The 18,611-nt window shown below is 39.9% G+C and overlaps 3 protein-coding genes across 7 annotated transcripts in view; all 3 read left to right on the top strand.

The window, feature by feature from the left end:
- Positions 1-15,921, top strand: part of RSPRY1 (ring finger and SPRY domain containing 1) — a 50,132-nt gene extending 34,211 nt beyond the window's left edge. For all 5 annotated transcript variants that reach the window (XM_050772925.1, XM_050772921.1, XM_050772924.1 and 2 more), the window contains 5 exons: positions 4,614-4,725; positions 7,984-8,086; positions 8,434-8,586; positions 12,421-12,525; positions 14,333-15,921. In XM_050772925.1, the coding sequence (XP_050628882.1) occupies positions 4,614-4,725; positions 7,984-8,086; positions 8,434-8,586; positions 12,421-12,525; positions 14,333-14,429 (570 nt within the window). In that variant the 3' untranslated portion in view covers positions 14,430-15,921. The remainder of the gene's footprint in view (positions 1-4,613; positions 4,726-7,983; positions 8,087-8,433; positions 8,587-12,420; positions 12,526-14,332) is intronic.
- Positions 1-18,611, top strand: part of COQ9 (coenzyme Q9) — a 292,337-nt gene that overhangs the window by 68,145 nt on the left and 205,581 nt on the right. The window lies entirely within an intron of this gene.
- The window catches only part of CX3CL1 (C-X3-C motif chemokine ligand 1), a 338,913-nt gene that overhangs the window by 184,732 nt on the left and 135,570 nt on the right, over positions 1-18,611 (top strand). The window lies entirely within an intron of this gene.

The following is an 18,611-nucleotide window of genomic DNA, read 5'->3' as shown; positions in this document are numbered from 1 at the left end:
GCCTTCCTATTCTACAGCAGTTGTTTTTTTTGTATTCAAAAATGGGGAAAATCTCAGAGAATTAGCCAATTTCCTCATTTGGAAATGAAAAATTGTTCTAGAACTAGAAGTAATATAGGGGATTCTTCCACAGAGGAAGCTTCAATATAAAATTTGTTTCTCCTGATTTGGCAGCAAACACACTACAGATCTAGATCTGACACCGAATGTTACAAATGTGTTTTTTTAATGACCAGTGAAGCTGGATCTTTTCATTTGCTTGATGAAACTATAATTTTTGCCATGTAGTTGCAGACCTTTGGCTTCTCAAGTTAAAGACTTAAATACTGTTTTTTTATCCTGCAGATCACTTGACAGGCTATTGGTTTCTTTAAAAGCAAACATTCTTCCCTGATCCAAGCATTAGTTGATTCCCTATTAGAAACTGATAAAGTCTGATATGATGTCTTTTCCCAAATACAGGATTTTAATGATGTTGCCATATTTAAAACTTTGCTTCAAATGTACATTGTTCTGGTGATTCTGAATCTTTTTGCCTATTCAGACAGGGTGTGATTCTATGGAGTAAGTCATTCCTAGGATACATCCAGTTTCAAAAGATTCCAGGTGTCTCCATAGTGCCTCTTACTTGAACTCTTGCTGCTTAGGTTTCCATTTTAAAAGGCTGGCCACTGGGCTCAATTTTAAGTCATTAAAATAAGCTTAAGGATAGTTTTGTTCAGGTAATCTACAGAATAGTTTTTCTTGTTGTATTGTATATTTTTATGGAGGCTTAGGAGGAGCAACTCTCCAAGGGTGTACTCTGATTTATCTAAAATATCTTTTGCCTTTTGGCCGGGCATGGTGGCTCACACCTGTAATCCCAGCACTTCGGGAGGCTGAGGTGGGTGGATCACTTAAGGTCAGGAGTTTGGTCAACATGGTGAAACCCCGTCTCTACTGAAAATACAAAAATTAGCTGAGTGTGGTGGCGAGCACCTGTAATCCCACCTACTCAAGAGGCTGAGGCAGGAGAATTGCTGGAACATGGGAAGCGGCAGTTGCAGTGAGCCCGGAATGTACCACTGCACTCTAGCCTGGGCAATAGAGTGAGATTCTGTCTCATAAATAAATAAATAAATAAATAATAACTTTTGCCTTTTCATGAGCGTCTGTCATGTGATAGATCTTCCACATATTCATCTTTAATCTTTTTGAGAGTTTGGAAAGATATTATTCTGCCATTTAAAGATGAGGAAAATCAAGTTCAGAGAAATTAAGAAACTTGTCCAAAGCCATCTAGTCTCTAGCTGCTAGAGATTTCAAACCCTGGTCAGGATAGCCCATGCTCCTTCCCCTGTTGAAGCATCCTGCCTTGGAGAAAATGACTCTGGCTATCTCAGACAGAAAAGGAATGACTTAGAAGCCTTTCCAGGGCCTCCAGATTATGGAGAAGTTTGGGAACTAGACAGGCTCCAAGGCAATGTCAGGGCCAAGAAACAGGAAGTACAACAGCCAGTGTTTTAGGGGAATGATCTGGCCAGCATGTAGCCACCATTGCTGCTAGAAATCAATCCTAACTATCCCTCTGTGTGGGGTCACTTGCACCATACTGAGTGTTTGATGGGAAGGTCCAGCTGGCCAAGGCTAGGTCATATCTTTACCTTTCCACTTCCAAAAGAGGCGGCAGAACACTGTCTTCATACATTTCCCATAACAGGAAGCAGTTGGGATGCTCTACAGCAGGAAAAAGACAGTGTCCACCACATGGGACTATTCCCTGAATGACAAGCTGTGGATAAACTTTCTTTTGTTTGTATTTGGTAATGTTTCCGTTGCTAAAATATGCATGACCAAAAAACAGTTCAAAATAAATACCAAGCTAGCCACTCTATTCTCTCATTTATCTGTCCTAGCCAATGGAAACCAAAATTAATCCTGCTGGGAACATTTTGAGCTGAGAGAAGGTGTAGAACATCTAGATTATTCTCTGAGATGTAAGCTCAAGAGATTTTTAAAGTGCATCTCAGCTAGGCAGAGGCATCTTCTCCTTAAATCTGTAGATACTGCTCTGTAGTTAAAGTTATTAGAGTTCCTTCTTTGTGCTACAGTGCCACTCTGTTGTGGAACTTATCCAGTCATCAAAGACACTGCATGGTAAAGAATGTGTAATGAGTCTGTTCTTTACCAACTCATCGTGGCTAGTTTCTAGGAATTTCTTTCAAGTGTTCTGTCAAGGACTTATCAGGACATTAAAAGGTGAAGATAGAAAAGAATTGCTTGCCTTTTACCTATGCCCCAATGCCTACATGTTAGTGGTTTTTAAGTTTTTTACTTACTGACTTGTTCAGCCTTTGAAAGGGATGGCAAGGCATTCTTTCTAGCAAGTGGTGAATTTGTTTTCTTTTGTTTTGAGACAGTCTCACTCTGTCACCCAGGCCAGGGTGCGGTGGCACGTGGTCTCTGCTCACTGCAACCTCCGCCTCCCAGGTCCAGGCAATTCTTGTGCCTCAGCCATCAGAGTAACGGGGATTATAGGTGTGCACCACCACACCTGGATGATTTTTGTATTTTTAGTTGAGACATGGTTTTGGTCTCAAACGCCTGGCCTCAAGTGATCCGCCTCCCAAAGTGCTGAGATTACAGGCATGAGCCAGCGCTCCTGGCAGCCTTGGGTGGTGAATTTCTAAGGCAATTAGATGCAAGCTCATTTAACTCTTGAATAGTCTGAATAGTGAATATCAGTAGCTATTTCAGGAGAGTCCCTTTGGAGAGCATTCATCTAAATTCAGTATGTTGTAATCCAAAAATTTAGTACAAAATCGTTGCGTTCGAACTTTTTTTCCAATCTATCTCCTCACTGTATTGTTTGCCCCATAGAAGAAACAGGCCATCAGGACCTGATCTTACCTGGATTTGGCCATTTTCAATTTCTTTCTCTAGTAAAACTTTTCACCATTGTTCCTTAAAGATAGCAGTTGTCTGATTTGCTTGCTGCTTCTATTTTTTATAAGCACTCAAAATAATTTCTTAAGATCTCAGCCACCCTTTTATTTTAACAGTTCTGTGAAATAATTGAAAGACAGTAAGTAAGAAAAAGAAGAAACTGCCAGGTACGGTGGCTCATGCCTGTAATCCCAGCACTTTGGGAGGCCAAGGCGGGCAGATCACCTGAGGTCTGGAGTTCGAGACCAGCCTGACCAACATGGAGAAACCCCGTCTCTACTAAAAATACAAAAGTAGCTGGGCATGGTGGCTCATGCCTGTAATCCCAGCTACTCAGGAGGCTGAGGCAGGAGAATCGCTTGAACCCGGGAGTCAGAGGTTGCGGTGAGCCAAGATCACCCCATTATACTCCAGCCTGGGCAACGAGTGAAACTCCATCTCAAAGGAAAAAAAAGAAGAAACTGCCAAGGACCTGTACAATCCTCAAATCAAGCTGATCTCAGAATAGCTTTTATCTGAGTGTCCACTATAACCTTTCTCGTCTCCAGTTTTGAAATCTCTGAATATTTGGGTATTTTGAAGTCTGCTACATGCAAGAAAGGCATTTGCCTGATCTGATCTTGTTACTGGAAAGGGTCTGGATCCAGATCCCAAGAGAGGGTTTTTGGACCTTGCACAAGAAAGAATTTGGGGTGAGACTATAGAATAAAGTGAAAAGTTTATTAAAGAAACAGAAGAATAGCTACTTACTCTATAGGCAGAGCAGCAGCGTGGGCTGCTCAACTGAGTGGACTTAGGTTATTTCTCGATTATATGCTAAAAAGGGGTAGATTATTCATGAGTTTTCTGGGAAAGGAGCAGGCAATTCCCAGAACCAAGGGTTCCTTTTTAGACTATATAGAGTAACTTCCAAACTGCCATGACATTTGTAAACTGTCATGGCACCTGTTAGAGTGTCTTTTAGCATGCTAATGCATTATAATTAGCATATCATGAACAGTGAGGATGACCAGAGGTCACTTTTGTTGCCATCTTGGTTTTGGTGGGTTTTGGCCAGCTTCTGGCTGGCTTGTCGCATCCTGTTTTATCAGCAGGGTCTTTGTGACCTGTATCTTGTTCTGACCTCCTGTCTCATCCTGTGACTAAGAATGCCTGACCTCTTGGGAATGCAGACCAGCAGCCCAGCAAGTCTAAGCCTCATTTTACCCTGCCCCTATTCAAGATGGAGTCTCTCTGGTTTGAATTCCTCTGACAATCTGGTACTGATACACAAGTGTACTGATCTTGGAATCAGAAGAATTTAGGTTCAAACCTGGCTCTCTTTCTTGGGCAAGTAATACATGCTTGGGCAAGCTGGTTGACCTCTCTGAGCGTTTGTTTCCTCTTATAATGGAGTCTGATGCCACCAGCCTCATGGTAGTTAGTGAGAACTAAATGAACTAAGAAATGTGAAAGTGCCTGAACAAAGGAGGTACTGGGCAAATATTTGTTGGTGAAGTCATTATCTGTTCACTTGGGACCAGCCCTCTAAGTCATAATTTTAGTATTTTCCAAAAACCATGAGCTCTCTCTTCATCCAGAAAGCTTAGAATCCCAGCCACTAGGTCAGTGATTGTAAAAAACACACTCTGTCTTCCCAGGTCAGAGCAGGCAGACTTGCTAATCTTCTGGGCCTTGTCTCCCTCCAGGAAGGCTATGGCATTGGGGATGATGAATACTCTTGTGCGTATGATGGCTGCCGGCAGCTGATTTGGTACAATGCCAGAAGTAAGCCTCACATACACCCATGCTGGAAAGAAGGTATTCATTCCCTCTATTATAAATTTATCAAGTGGGTTAAGACATATGGTTATTATGAGGCATTTATTACATTAAGCCTTAAAATGTCTTAGAAGAAGATCAAATGTGAAAAGGGATATTAACTTTTGTGTCACTGCCAAAGATATAAATGGTACTCCTCCGATAAGTTTACCTCTGGTGGAGTCCTTCCTGTAGCAAAAACGTTTCAGAAAATAAATTTTTTACATTCGTCAGAAAATGATACTGTTAAGATTAGTATGAATTCTATTTTCCTCTTTGGATCTATTTTGAATTAAAACAGCCATGCCAATATCAGGGACACTGGAATTGTAATGCCACTAAAATGAGGATTTTTCAGGGACAAGATGGCTATGGAACAGGTTCTATCCAGTGACCACGCTCTAAGGAAGTAGGGTCATATGGTAAAAGATACAACCTCTGGAAGGATTGGAGTCCTAGCATCAGAGATAGAGGATATAACCCAGCTATTTCTACAAGCATCCCTCTCTCATTTTGCTACCCCAGTCAGCATTGTGAATATAAACTGAATTTTTAGGCATGCTAATAAAGCAGAAATTTAGGCTGAGGCAGGTGGATTGCTTGAAGTCAGGAGTTCAAGACCAGCCTGGCCAACATGGTGAAACCTCATCTCTACTAAAATACAAAAATTAGCCAGGTGTAGTGGCACCTACCTGTGGTCCCAGTTACTTGGGAGGCTGAGGCAGGAGAATCACTTGAACCCAGGAGGCAGAGGTTGCAATGAGCCAAGATTGCGCTACTGCACTCCAGCCTGGTCAACAGAGTGAGATTCTATCTCAGAAAAAAAAAAAAAAAAAAAAAAAAAAAAAAGGAAAGAAAGCAGGAATTTGCCCACCCCCGTGTGGAAACAGCTCCACTTGATTAAATTGATATATGGGAAAAAAAGTCAGAAAAGCCAACAGGAACACTCATTTTAATGACTTGCAGGTTCTTGAAGGAACGTAAAACTTCTTCATTTAATTAAGCGTATGATAAAGGCACTGTTTTCAAAAACTAGCTTGTATAAATAAGAATTTTTAAAGGATTATTCGAGTAATATGTTTATTATAAAAATGTGAAAAATAGAAAAAGAACAAAATGAATAAACTAAAAATCCCCTGTAATTTCTCCAGAGTTTTTTCAAAATGCTTAAATTTTATATATATATATATGTATATATATTTGTGTTGTTGTTATGCTTAATACCTTGAACAGCTTTCCAGGTTATTAAATAACATTACTTTTTATTGTTGTTGTTTTTGGGACAGGGTCTCACCTATCGATAGCCCAGGCTTGAGTGCAGTGGTGTGATCACAGCTCATACAGCCTTGACCTCCCAGGCACAATCCATCCTCCCACCTCAGCCTGTCCAGTAGCTGGGACTACAGGGACACACCACCATGCCTGGCTAATTTTTGTATTTTTTTGGTAGAGATAGGGTTTTGCCATGTTGCCCAGGCTAGCCTCAAACTTCTGGGCTCAAGTGATCCACCCAACTCTGGCCTCCCAAAGTGTCGGGATTATAGGCCTGAGCCACCATGGCCCAGACAATAACATTACTTTTAATGGCTTCTCAATATTCCATTATATAGTTGTACTGTGATATACTAATTTATGCCTCATTGTTGGACATTGACATTTTTGCCTTTTGAAATTATCATCATAGACCATTCCGGATATTCTCAAGACAAAACCCTTAGAAGTGAAACTTCTCTGGCAAGGGGGATATAGAATTTCAAAACTTTTGCTGTATATTGCCCGATTTTCCTCCACCAGCATTAAGTGTCCATTTTTCTTGTCATTGCTGTGTAATTTCATTTATCTTTGACAAACAAATTTGTTTATCTCATCTTTCAAAACCAAAATTGGGCCAGATGTGGTGACTCATACCTTTAATCCCAGCAGTTTTGGAGGTCGAAGTGTGAGGATCCTTTGAGAGGATCACTTGGGGCCAGGAGTTTGAGATTAGCCTGGGCAACATAATGAGACCCTCCGTCTGTAAAAAAATTTTAAAAATTTGCCAGGTTTGGTGGCACGTTCCTGTAGTCCTAGTTACTCAGGAGGCTGAAGCAGGAGGATCACTTGAGCCCGGGAGTTTGAGGCTGCAGTGAGTGAGCTAGGATTGTACCACTGCACTCCAGCCTGGGTAATGGAGCAAGACCCTGTCTTAACAACAAAAACAACAAAACCAAAAACTGAAACCTTAAGAGTTTTACTTTATTTGATAAGTGAAGATAAATGTTTTTTTTTTTTTTTTCTTTTTTTTGAGACAGAGTCTTACTGTGTCACCCAGGCTGGAGTGCAGTGGTGCAATCTCAGCTCACTGCAACCTCCACGTACAGGGTTCAAGCGATTTTCCTACCTCAGCCTTCCAAGTATTACAGGCACCCACCATAACACCCGGGTTATTTTTGTTTTTTTAGTAGAGATGGGGTTTCACTATGTTGGCTGGGCTGGTCTCAAACTGACCTCAGATGATCTGCCCGCCTTGGCCTCCCAAAGTGCTGGGATTACAGGCATGAACCACCACGCCCTGTCTTTTTTTTTTTTTTTTTTTTTTGAGACAGTCTTGCCCTGTTGCCCAGGCTGGAGTGCTATGGCATGATGTCAGCTCACTGCGACCTCCACCTCCCGAATTCAAGCGATTCTCCTGCTTCAGCCTCCCGACTAGCTGGGATTACAAGTGCCCACCACCACACCCAGCTAATGTTTGTATTTTTAGTGGAGACAGGGTTTCACCATGTTGGCCAGGCTGGTCTTCAAACTCCTAACCTCAAGTGATCTGCCCACCTCGGCCTCCCAAAGTGCTGGGATTACAGGCGGGAGCCACCTTACCCGGCCTGCCTTGCCTTTTTTTTAAAGAAAGGCATATTTTGGGGGTAGTTATCTAGGGAGTTATAAATCTCACCAGAAAGGCAAGTAAGCACATGATTTTGATCTTACCATATTGCATTGAGCCCAAAATGCATATTTTTCCCCACATTTTAACATCTTTGAAATTGGGATGCATTTTAAGATTGGCTTGTCATAATTTAATTGGCAGTATTTTTTTCTTATTGTTACATTAAAATATTGGTGAGTAGGGGTCAGATCAGTTACAGAAGAAACAAAAATGACCATGTTGAATGCATAGCTAAAGATGCAGACTTAATACAGTGCCACTGAAACACTTGAGATGCTTATTAGAGAATCCTGGTAGTACACATCATTATCCTAACAGTGTTTCACTTTATCCTCTAGGAGATACAGTAGGATTTCTGTTAGACTTGAATGAAAAGCAAATGATCTTCTTTTTAAATGGCAACCAGCTGCCTCCTGAAAAGCAAGTCTTTTCATCTACTATGTAAGTAGCTCTTCTCAGTCAAAAATTTGAGTAGATGCATGGAATGCCTTTTTCTCTAGGAAAAAAAAGTCTTTGTCCATTTATGTACGTAATTGTGATGAGAAATTGATTAATTTCAAGTGATTGGGAACCCATTTGATCAGACCTAAAACTATCCCGAAGTTTGATACAGGAAGATAAGGCACAATATTCTCTGGTCACAGACCTGTGTGGGTTATAAACACAATCTGTCACTCTTCCTTTCACCAGGGTAGGACTGACTCACCCTGCTTTTCTGAAAACTGTTCTATTAACTCTATTTTGATTGTTATTAATTCTGTTGGCCTCTGTACCCGTTTTATTTGTAGATCTGGATTTTTTGCTGCAGCTAGTTTCATGTCATATCAACAATGTGAGTTCAATTTTGGAGCAAAACCATTCAAATACCCACCATCTATGAAATTTAGCACTTTTAATGACTACGCCTTCCTAACAGCTGAAGAAAAAATCATTTTGCCAAGGTAAGGGATCTGCCCAGGCTATCTCCAGACTTTCACATGAATCTTAGGAGAAATTAAACAATTTATAATCAAGTTTAAAAGAACATAACCAATACATTTTGAATTAAATTACAATACCTGAGTAAAAGGATGACTTTTCAGGAAATATAAATTACTAAGATAGATCCCAGAAGAGATATACACAAACCAATTATTGTGTATATCTGTCCCTAGAAAACACTAGACCCAGGTGATTTCACAGGGGATTTCTACCAAATCTGTAGGTAACAGATAACCTTATTGTTATTTAAAATGTTACCAAACCCAGAAAGAAGGAACACTTTCAAATTTTTTTTGTAAGATAAATAAGATTGGTATAAAAATCAGAAAAATATGACACACGTACACACAAAGAAGCTGAAAACTAACTTCACTTGAATGTCAGTGTCAAAATCCTAAATATTAGGAAATCTAGTGCACCTTTTTAACAGACTCGGCTTTATTGAAACAGACTTTTTATATGGTTTTAGCTGTGTGGCAAAGATGACAACACTGTTCCACAACCATCAGTGAATACCATCTTGCATAAAATTTCACAACCCTTATTTGACAAAAACTGTGTTTGGCATTAATTTATCAGATGAATGCCTGCTTTGCTTCCTTGTGAGATGAATGTAGTCTATTTCTTAGGCTGGGGAAAGACTCCAGCTGCTTCCTGGTAATTATTTCAAGTTGAAGCTTGTTTCACAATGTGAGCTAAAGTTTATCATTTTAAACAGAGCAGCTGCCTGTTTAAAGGGTATTCCTGTTACTAATACCACATGTCTTATATCAGTAAGAGAGTCTCTCTCAACAGGCAAGGCCAGCATACTGGCCATGACATAGCTAATGTTGGACTGTTATGCCCCGAAGGTATCTGTAGCATAATCCTAGCTCTTGTTTTGGCTCAAAAAGCAGATCTGCAAGCAGTGCTCTGGGCTGTGCTTCACCTTGGACTCACTGTCTCAGTGTTTCAGTAGTTTCCAGATGAACTAGAAAATGGCATGATGATGGTAGCATTGTCTGCAGCAGCAGAGCCTCGGTAATAGCCCAAGAACATAAGGGTTGCGTATGTTCCTGCTCAGGGTTCTGAGGTTAATTCCTAAAACTTTTCATTCAGCCTCATCCTTGGTGCCTGACAGAGATTCTGAACTTTAAATTCCTATTGGCCAGAGTCTGAGGGGACATCTCTCCCTAATCTATCATACCCCATTCTTTTTCATCTAGCCTGCCTTTTCCTTGGATGAGGCCCACAAATAAGTCTTCTCACATATACCCTGAAAGGGACAATTGATCCATCTAAGTTCCCCTGGGGACTGGCCATAGTTAAAATGCTTCAGCATTTAGTTAACTGCTCCTACAGAATCAAACCTTCCAAAACTCAGATGGCAATGGGCATCAACTGTCAGAAAGTCTCATTTTATGGACAGCTTATACACACTCTCTTGGTAACCATGTATATAAATTTGGTACTCAAAGTTCATCTTGTCTTGAATAAGAACAGCTGAATTTCAAGCTAGGTCCATCCTATGCTGTCTTTAGACTGTTTTCTCTGATAGTAACAAGAAGATAGAGTTGTCAAGAGCCTAATTGAGTGGCCACCTTAGTGCCAACCTCCTCCTTGCACCTTGCTGCCCTTAACATTCCAGTTGTGCTTACTTATAAATTGTGGCATTAAATATGAACTTACTTAAGACTATTTTCTGTACCATTAATATTTTCATCCTGTGTTCCAAAAATGTATATTCAGTGATACTTTATATTCATTGGAATATTACTCCTTTCTGGCATCAGGGTAGGAGATCATGGCCCTATTACTACCAACTGGGATTTTATAAATTGTTCTATGTTGTATATACTCTCTGTCTCTAATTGTTCTTCCATTCATTCTTTTTTTCTTTAACCTTTTTATTATGGAAAATTTCAAATACATAAGAAAAAAATAATAGTATGGTGAAGCACCACATACCCACTCTCAGCTACAAGTCACCCACTCACAGCCGCTGCTTCTCCTACAGTCTTCTCTCATCTCTGTTTTTTTATTTTTATTTTTATTTTTTTGAGACACGGTCTCATTCTGTTGCCCAGGAGTGTGGTGGCACGATCTCAGGTCATTGCAACCTCCATCTCCCAGGCTTAAGCGATCCTCCCACCTCAGCCTCCTGAGTAGCTGGGACTACAGGCATGCCAACACACCCGGCTAATTTTTGTATTATTTGTAGAGACTGGGTTTTGCCATGTTGCCCAGGCTGGTCTTGAACTCTTGGGTTCAAGCCATCTGCCTGCCTCGGCCTCCTAAAGTGCTGGGATTACAGGCGTGAGCCACTGTGCCCGGCCCCTCATCTGTTAATAACTACTTTATCATCCCTGTTTCCCTGGCCATAACCGTAGCCTGGGTTACAGATGAGAGAAGACTGTAGAAGACCTTACTTTCTGCTATACCCACATTCAATCCCTCAGCAAATCCGGAAGGCTGTGCCTTCAGAATATATCCCAAATCCAACTACTCATCACCCTCACTGCTGCTACCATGGTCCAAGCCTCCACCATTTCCTACCTGTATTATTTTTGTCTTGCCTTCGACCTTGTTCCTCCCCAGAACCCCTTCAGTCTATCCAACACAGCCTCCATAATGATTTGTTACAGTGTAAGTCAGATCGCACACTTCTCTGCTCAAAAGACACCAGTGGGTGGCTTCCTGTTCACTGAAGGGAAGAGCCAAAACCTTTCCGGTGACCTCCCAGGCCCTGTACAATTTGTCCTCTCCCTTCCCCATGTTACTTTTCTGACCTCTTTCCTACCCTCTCCCATTTTCTCCTGCTCCTTCAGTCACCCTGGCCTCCTTGCTGCTCCTGAAACACACCAGGCCTATGATAGCTTAGGGCACTTGCTGTACCTGCTACCCAAAATGGTTTCTCCAAACAACCACAGAACTCACTTCCTGACTCCCTTTACCTCTTTACTTAAATATTACCTTAGTGAGACCTTTCCTGGCTGCCGTATTTAAAATTGTTTTAATAACTCCCCACCTCTGATGTGTACACTCCTTGTCCTTCCCATTTTCTCTTTCTTCATAGTATTTATCAACATTTAACACTGTATTTTACTTACCTTGTTTATTTCTGTCTTCCCCCACTGGAGCATAAGCTCTCCAAAGGCAGGGATACTTTTTTAGTTCTCTGTTCACTGCTGAATCTCTAGGGCTTGGAACAGTGCCTGGCACACAGTAAGCCCATAAGTGAACTGAATGAATGCTTCATACTTCTGTTGCCTATCTATTAGGGCTGTACCTTTAGCAGAACAGTTTTGCCTGTCTGCTTCCATTCCATGCTGAGTGAAAGTATAATGGAAGGGTTCTAACTTGAGGTGTTTGGACTTGCAGGGAGTCTAAAATGGACTGTTATAAACCTCTTGAAATTGTATAAAAACTTGTATATGTGTGTTTTTCTTGAGAAAGGCTCTATGCTTGTCAGCTGACTCTGACATATGTGACTTAAAAGGTTGAAATTTGCTGGTAACATAAAAAGAGCACTGGACTTAGAACTAAAGAATTTGAATTTGATTCCCGACTGCATACTTTATATAAGTCACTTCCTTGAACTTTGTCTATAAAATGGAAATGGTTATACCTCCTTCATTCCCTACTTTAGAAAATGATTTTAGGATTGAAAGGAGATAGCATGTATGAAAACCTTACTGAACAAAGTTTAAGGAATATATCTCACAGGTGCAGAGCATTTTCAAAGCATTTCATATGCATCCTGCTAATAGGCCCCCTGTTGACAAAATGCATTTCAAATTGCTTTTTCTACTCAGGCACAGACGTCTTGCTCTGTTGAAGCAAGTCAGTATCCGAGAAAACTGCTGTTCCCTTTGTTGTGATGAGGTAGCAGATACACAATTGAAGCCATGTGGACACAGGTAAGAGGATTTGTTTGGTTGTTCCCTCTTTTGTACATTAGGCAAAGTTTCATGCTGTTCTTGAATTGCTAGTTCCATAGCTGGGCGAGGGCAGGTTTTTTTGAGATGGAGTCTCGCTCTATCGTCCATGCTGGAATACAGTGGCACGATCTCAGCTCACTGCAACCTCTGCCTCCTGGGCTCATGCAATTCTCCTGCCTCAGCCTCCCAAGTAGCTTGGATTACAGGCGCATGCCACCAGGCCCAGTTAATTTTTGTATTTTTAGTAGAGCCGGGGTTTCACCATGTTGGCCAGGCTGGTCTTGAACTCCTGACCTAAAGTGATCCACCTGCCTTGTCCTCCCAAAAGTGCTGGGGTTACAGGCATGAGTCACCACACCCGGCCTACAATATAGAAATATTTAATATAATTACTCAAATAGGCCAGAGGCAGGAGGGGCAGTTGTCACTTTCTTCAAGAATGCTGAGAAAGCATTTGTTAAAATTCGATATCCATTCCTAATGGATGAAATATTACAAAACAGAAATGAATGGAGGGACGAAAACAATATAAAAGAGGAGTGGATGGATACTTCCGTAACAATATAAAAAACACATCTATTTCAGCCAAAGGCTAGCATCTTTTTATTTTTTTATTTTTATTTTTTATTTATTTTTATTTTTATTTTTTGAAATGGAGTCTTGCTCTGTTGCCCAGGCTTGAGTGCAGTGGCGCAGTCTCTGCTCACTGCAACCTTCACCTCCCAGGCTCAAGCGATTTCTCCTGCCTCAGCCTCCCAAGTAGCTGGGATTACAGGTGCCCGCCACCACACCCAGCTAATATTTGTATGTTCAGGAGAGACAGGGTTTCACCAGCTAGCATCTTTTTAATGGTGACACGTGGGAAGCATTTCAAGAGATGTTGGGAACAAGATAAGGATGCCTACTGTCACCACTATGACTTACAAAATACACAAAACTCAGTCGTTTCTCTAGCTATATGTATAAATAGCAGCCAATTAGAACATATAATTGGAGATCCCTTTTACAATGGTTAAAAAAAAAAGGCTAAGAATACAAAGCAAGAAATATGTAGAGCGTATATGAAGAAAACTTTTAAACTACCAAAGAGTATAATAGAAGACTTAAATAAATGAGTCCTTTCTTGGATAGGAGGACCTCTCAGTATTGTAATGGTGACAGTTTTCTCTAAACTCTAAGTTTAATTTGGTCAACGTAAAAAGAGCAACATGATTTTTTTCTGGAACTTGACATGCTGATTTGAAAGTGTAAAGCAAGAAAATTCTGAAAGTTATGGAGATGACAGCCATACCACGTCTTAAAATACATTAAAATAAATGTTAGTAGTTTGGTCCCATTATTATTATGACAGGAATGGCAGAATAATGGAATATAATAAAAGCCCAGAAATAGAACTAAAAATGAAAATTTACCATATGACAAAGGCATTGTGTCAAAACTGTGGTAAAAGATGGACTGTTTGGTAAATGATTCTGGGATAAATGGCTTTCTGGGGAGAAATAATATATCCCTACCTATATGTACACATCTGTATGTATATGTTGTGCACGTATAGAGTGTCTGAAAGAATGCATATGAACTTTTTACTTGTTCCTCAGACTAAGACAATTGAGGATCAGAAATGTAAAATGTACTTTTTATTTACATATTCATTTTTTTAAACCATGTATAATTATTAACCCTTTCAATGAACAAACTTGTTAACATTTTAGATTTAGTTGGCAGGCAGTTGGAGTTTGACCTTTTGAAGCATTAAATTGACTGGCTTTTCTGTGTTTCTCCCCAGTGACCTGTGCATGGATTGTGCCTTGCAGCTGGAGACCTGCCCATTGTGTCGTAAAGAAATAGTATCTAGAATCAGACAGATTTCTCATATTTCATGACACATGTGAAGAGGCATCGTGGACTTTTTTCTACTCAATTCCAGCCAATGTTGAAAAGAAAAAGAAAAAAAACTCTCTAATCAGTTGTACACATACTGAAACTTATAGCCATGGCCAGATTTTATGCTAAAAATGGTAGTTTGTCAAAGACAAAATTCTCTTAGAATCTAATCCAACTTGCCAGCCCTGAAAAAATCCCTTTAAGGCCACGGAAAGCTGAATGCTAGCAGCCAGGCCTGTGGTACTTCCATGAAAAACTATAGGAGACAATGCCCTCCCAAGTACTGAAATCACACTGGAATCCTCCATGTTGGGTTCATTTGATTGTTTAACACAGGACGTGTTGTGTCATTCTGAAGTTTTTATTTGGGGCAGAAGTCTTTATGGAGATGTAAATGACAGCATTTCTGGGTTATGCATAACTTCTCACTGGTTGGAGAGACACCGGTGCGTTAAGCATGGATATTGCATTGCAAGACTTGAATCTATAAACATTAGAATCACACAGTCAGTACTACAAGCAAAACAGAGAACCTGAAAGAAGGTGCACAGACTGTAAGAAAAAACCCAAGTTTGTGATATTTCAGTGATTCCAAAGAACATTCTAGGTTTTTTGTTGTTTTTTTGTTTTTTTGGGTGTTTTTTTTTTTTTACTGCAGAAAATTGGTGGTATTTTCATATTCATAGTGTTCCTATCCAATTTCAGTACCCACATTTTATGAGGAAAAAATGTTTTACCAATGCAGGAGGAATTCTTAAATTAGCTGTAATGTTAGGTTGGAGAAAATTTGGTATTTAGGGTATTTTTAAGGTACCATCAAATCAGATTTCTGTTTTTTTGTTTAAAAAAATTTTTTAATCAGTATTGTTTTTACAAGTAATATACTTTGAAACTCTTGAACTAATAGTCTCACAAACTCTAGAGGACAGTCTGAGAACACGTATTTCTATTGTTCTAAATAAATACATGTTTTCGAAGAGTAAGTTCAATCATGAATTATTGACTATGTCTTCATCAAAAGTGTTAATCCCTCTCAGGGTCTCTGGTGAAGACCTTCAAGAGTTTGGTTTTTTCTCCCAGGAAATTGGAAGGTAGAATTGTAAATTCATAGAACTTCTTTTATAATGGTGTACCTCTGCAGCTGCCTTTCAATTTATGCCAAGTCCTTACAGAGTTTATACTTGAATAGTAAATATGTCTTCTGAGTTTTACAGTGTCTTAAACTCAATGCACATTTTTTTTTTCTTCTTTTTCCACCCCTTCTTGTTTATAGTTCATTATACCTGTCCTATTACAGAGCTGATTTCCTTCCTGGCTGTACATGTTGGGGTGCTGGATTTTTTCCCATGTCTTTAGTCTTCCATAAATCCAAACAAATATATATATATATATAAAAATATATATGTAGATACATGTTCTCTTCTTTAGCTTGTGGTGAATACAGTAATTTGCATTGAAGAATAAAACATCTGTTGCCTTTTTTGACTAAGATTTCACAACTTTCATTGGTATATACTGCTAAGGTTCCAAGACATTATACTCTCAGACTTTAAGGGCTACTTTTGGGAGTAGGAGAGAATCAAGTATTAGAATTAAGAATAAGGCTAATCACTTACTTATCCAGCAGATTGTTATTGAGCACCTAATATGTGCTGGGCACTGTGCCTATGTGGCATACAAAATACCTGTTTGTAGAGCTTATGTCTAATAAGCTTGTCTAATTATTGTCTATTATTATGTCTAATAATAACTTGGAAGTGGTCCAGCTGAGACTAAAGGTAGTCTGTACATTTAGTGGAGAGAGGGAAAAATAGATGGAATTAATAGATAATTTGCCAGGCAAAGGAATGCAGGAGCCTAACAGCTTTCTAAAAATCTACCCTTGAAGTTTGTTCCTAAGGTGGGGAGAAGACAATGTATTTGTGTTTATTGTAACAAATTTTTAGTGGAAAAGAATAGGGTCCTAGAGAGAATGAGGGGGAACTAATTTAGATGGTGGTGGGAGTGTCAGAAGAAACCTCACTGAGGAAGTAACATTAGTGAAACTTAAAGGAGGAAGTAGGACATAGCCTGGCAGAGACTGAGGACTAGCTTCTAGGACTGGGTAGCTAGGCGAACACAACATTACAGGCAAAGGCACTAACTGAGGAAGAACGGGTCTCAGTGGGTTTGGGGATCAGATGGAAGGCCCTTGTAACTAAAAAAATAGGAAGCAAGTAGGTAGAGTAGATAATGCTACAGTGTTGAGTAGGTAATGCTACAGGCCAGGGAACTGCTCATGAAGGCTATGTGAAGGGTTTTCTATTTTATACTAAGTGCAGTAGAAAGCAAAGGTGTTTAAGCATCTTCGCCTTGATAATTCTAACAGATGACTCTGGCTTCTATTTGGGAGAATGAAATGGAGGAGTGGGGTGAGCTGGGGGTAAAGGATAAGCAAAAAATGTAAATAGACCAGTAAAGAAACGTGTGGTCCAGCTGAAACTAAAGGTAGTCTGTACATTTAGTGGAGAGAGGGAAAAATAGATGGAATAAATAGATAATTTGCCAGGCAAAGGAATGCAGGGGTCTAACAGCTTTCTAAAAATCTACCCTTGAACTTTGTTCCTAAGGTGGTTTACTTTTCCTATTCTTAACTTCTAGATCATAAAAGGGCTTCAATATGAAATCGATCAAATCATCCAGGATGGAAGCTAAGTTGTAAACTTGGAGCCACCTCCAAGGGAAAGACAGGAATTCCATATCAAAGAAAAAACTAGGGGTTAGCAAGCTATGTGGAAGAGTAAAATCGTACATCCATATTCTGAACTGAATGTAAGCATTTAAGAGAAAAGCTAGACTTTTACTACTGATAAATGGTTACCAGGGAGAAAAACAAAAAATGATGGTATTTTGTCAGGTGATTCATTGGGGAAATCCAGCATTTCAGCCAAAAAAAATTGTAATGAATTAGCCCCTTTTAAAAATGACATAGAGCAGAAGTCATGGTGCCATTTGCAGAGTGCCAGGAAACAATGATTCACAAAACTGACAAAATTTCACTAGCAGAAAATGACTTTTACACAAGTTTCAACCATCTTGAATGTGTATCCACGAAAAACCAACTAAGATCAGGTCTTTCCAAGATTGCCCATCATTTACCTTTTGCTATTCACTCAGAAGAATTCCTAGTGCCAACCCCCAATAAAAGGATTTAAAAAATGAGTATTAATGGAAAAACATTTAGTATATTCAAGTCAACTTTTAATTTTCCTACAAGTGGAAAAAGACCATTCTGTATTCAGGAGAAAACGTTCTGATTTCCAAGAATATGGTTTAACAACCCAGGGATTAGGGGCTATACAGCACGATGGTTGAAATAGGCCTTTTGGGTGGGACTGGACACAGGTCCCACTAATGCTTGGTTTTCCAGACTGTAAAATGGAGATACTCATACCAGTTTTTTGTTTTTACGGGGTTTCAGATACTTCAAAAGGAGACAATGTATTTATAAATGTTTAGCACACTATCTGATACATCCCTGAGTGGGTACATTTTATCTTTATCCCCATTTGTTCCTAGAGTCAATAAGGGTGGTGAAATGGATTAAAAGATGGCCACAAATTATTTGACATCCCTCCCGTCAAGAAATGAGGTTTATGTCCGCTCTCCTTAAATTTGGGTGGCTCTGTGTCTGCTTTATCAGTGGAACACAGTGGAAGGGATACTGTGCCAGTTTCCAGTACCAGGCCTTTAAGTGACTGCCAGCTTCCATTTCTGTGTCTCTTGAAACACTTGCTCTTAGACCCAGCACCATGGTGTGAGAAAACCCAAGAATCCCCTGAATCCTATACATGGGGAGGAACTTGGACCCCCAGCCCCCGGCCCCAGTTCTCTGGCCAATGTCCACAACTGAGAGCCAAGAGCCAACACTAATTTGCCAGCCACATGAGTAAACTCCTTGGAGGGAGCTCCTCTAGTCCATTCCAGCTGCCCCAGCCGACACCAACTGGAATAGAGACTAGTGGCCCTGCCAAGCCCTGCCCAAATTACAGATTAGTGAGCAAAATGGTTATTTTAAGCCACTAAATTTTCAGGTTGGTTTGTAACAGCAATAGATAACCAGAACAGATTAAATCAAGGTGTGTTCCTCCTCCACTCCATCAATGACTTAGGAAGGGTAGGAAAATTCATTTTGTTCAGAA

Source organism: Macaca thibetana, chromosome 20 (genome assembly GCF_024542745.1).
Source record: "Macaca thibetana thibetana isolate TM-01 chromosome 20, ASM2454274v1, whole genome shotgun sequence".
NCBI classification, from domain to species: Eukaryota; Metazoa; Chordata; class Mammalia; order Primates; family Cercopithecidae; genus Macaca; species Macaca thibetana.
This window is presented reverse-complemented; position numbering and strand designations above follow the sequence as displayed.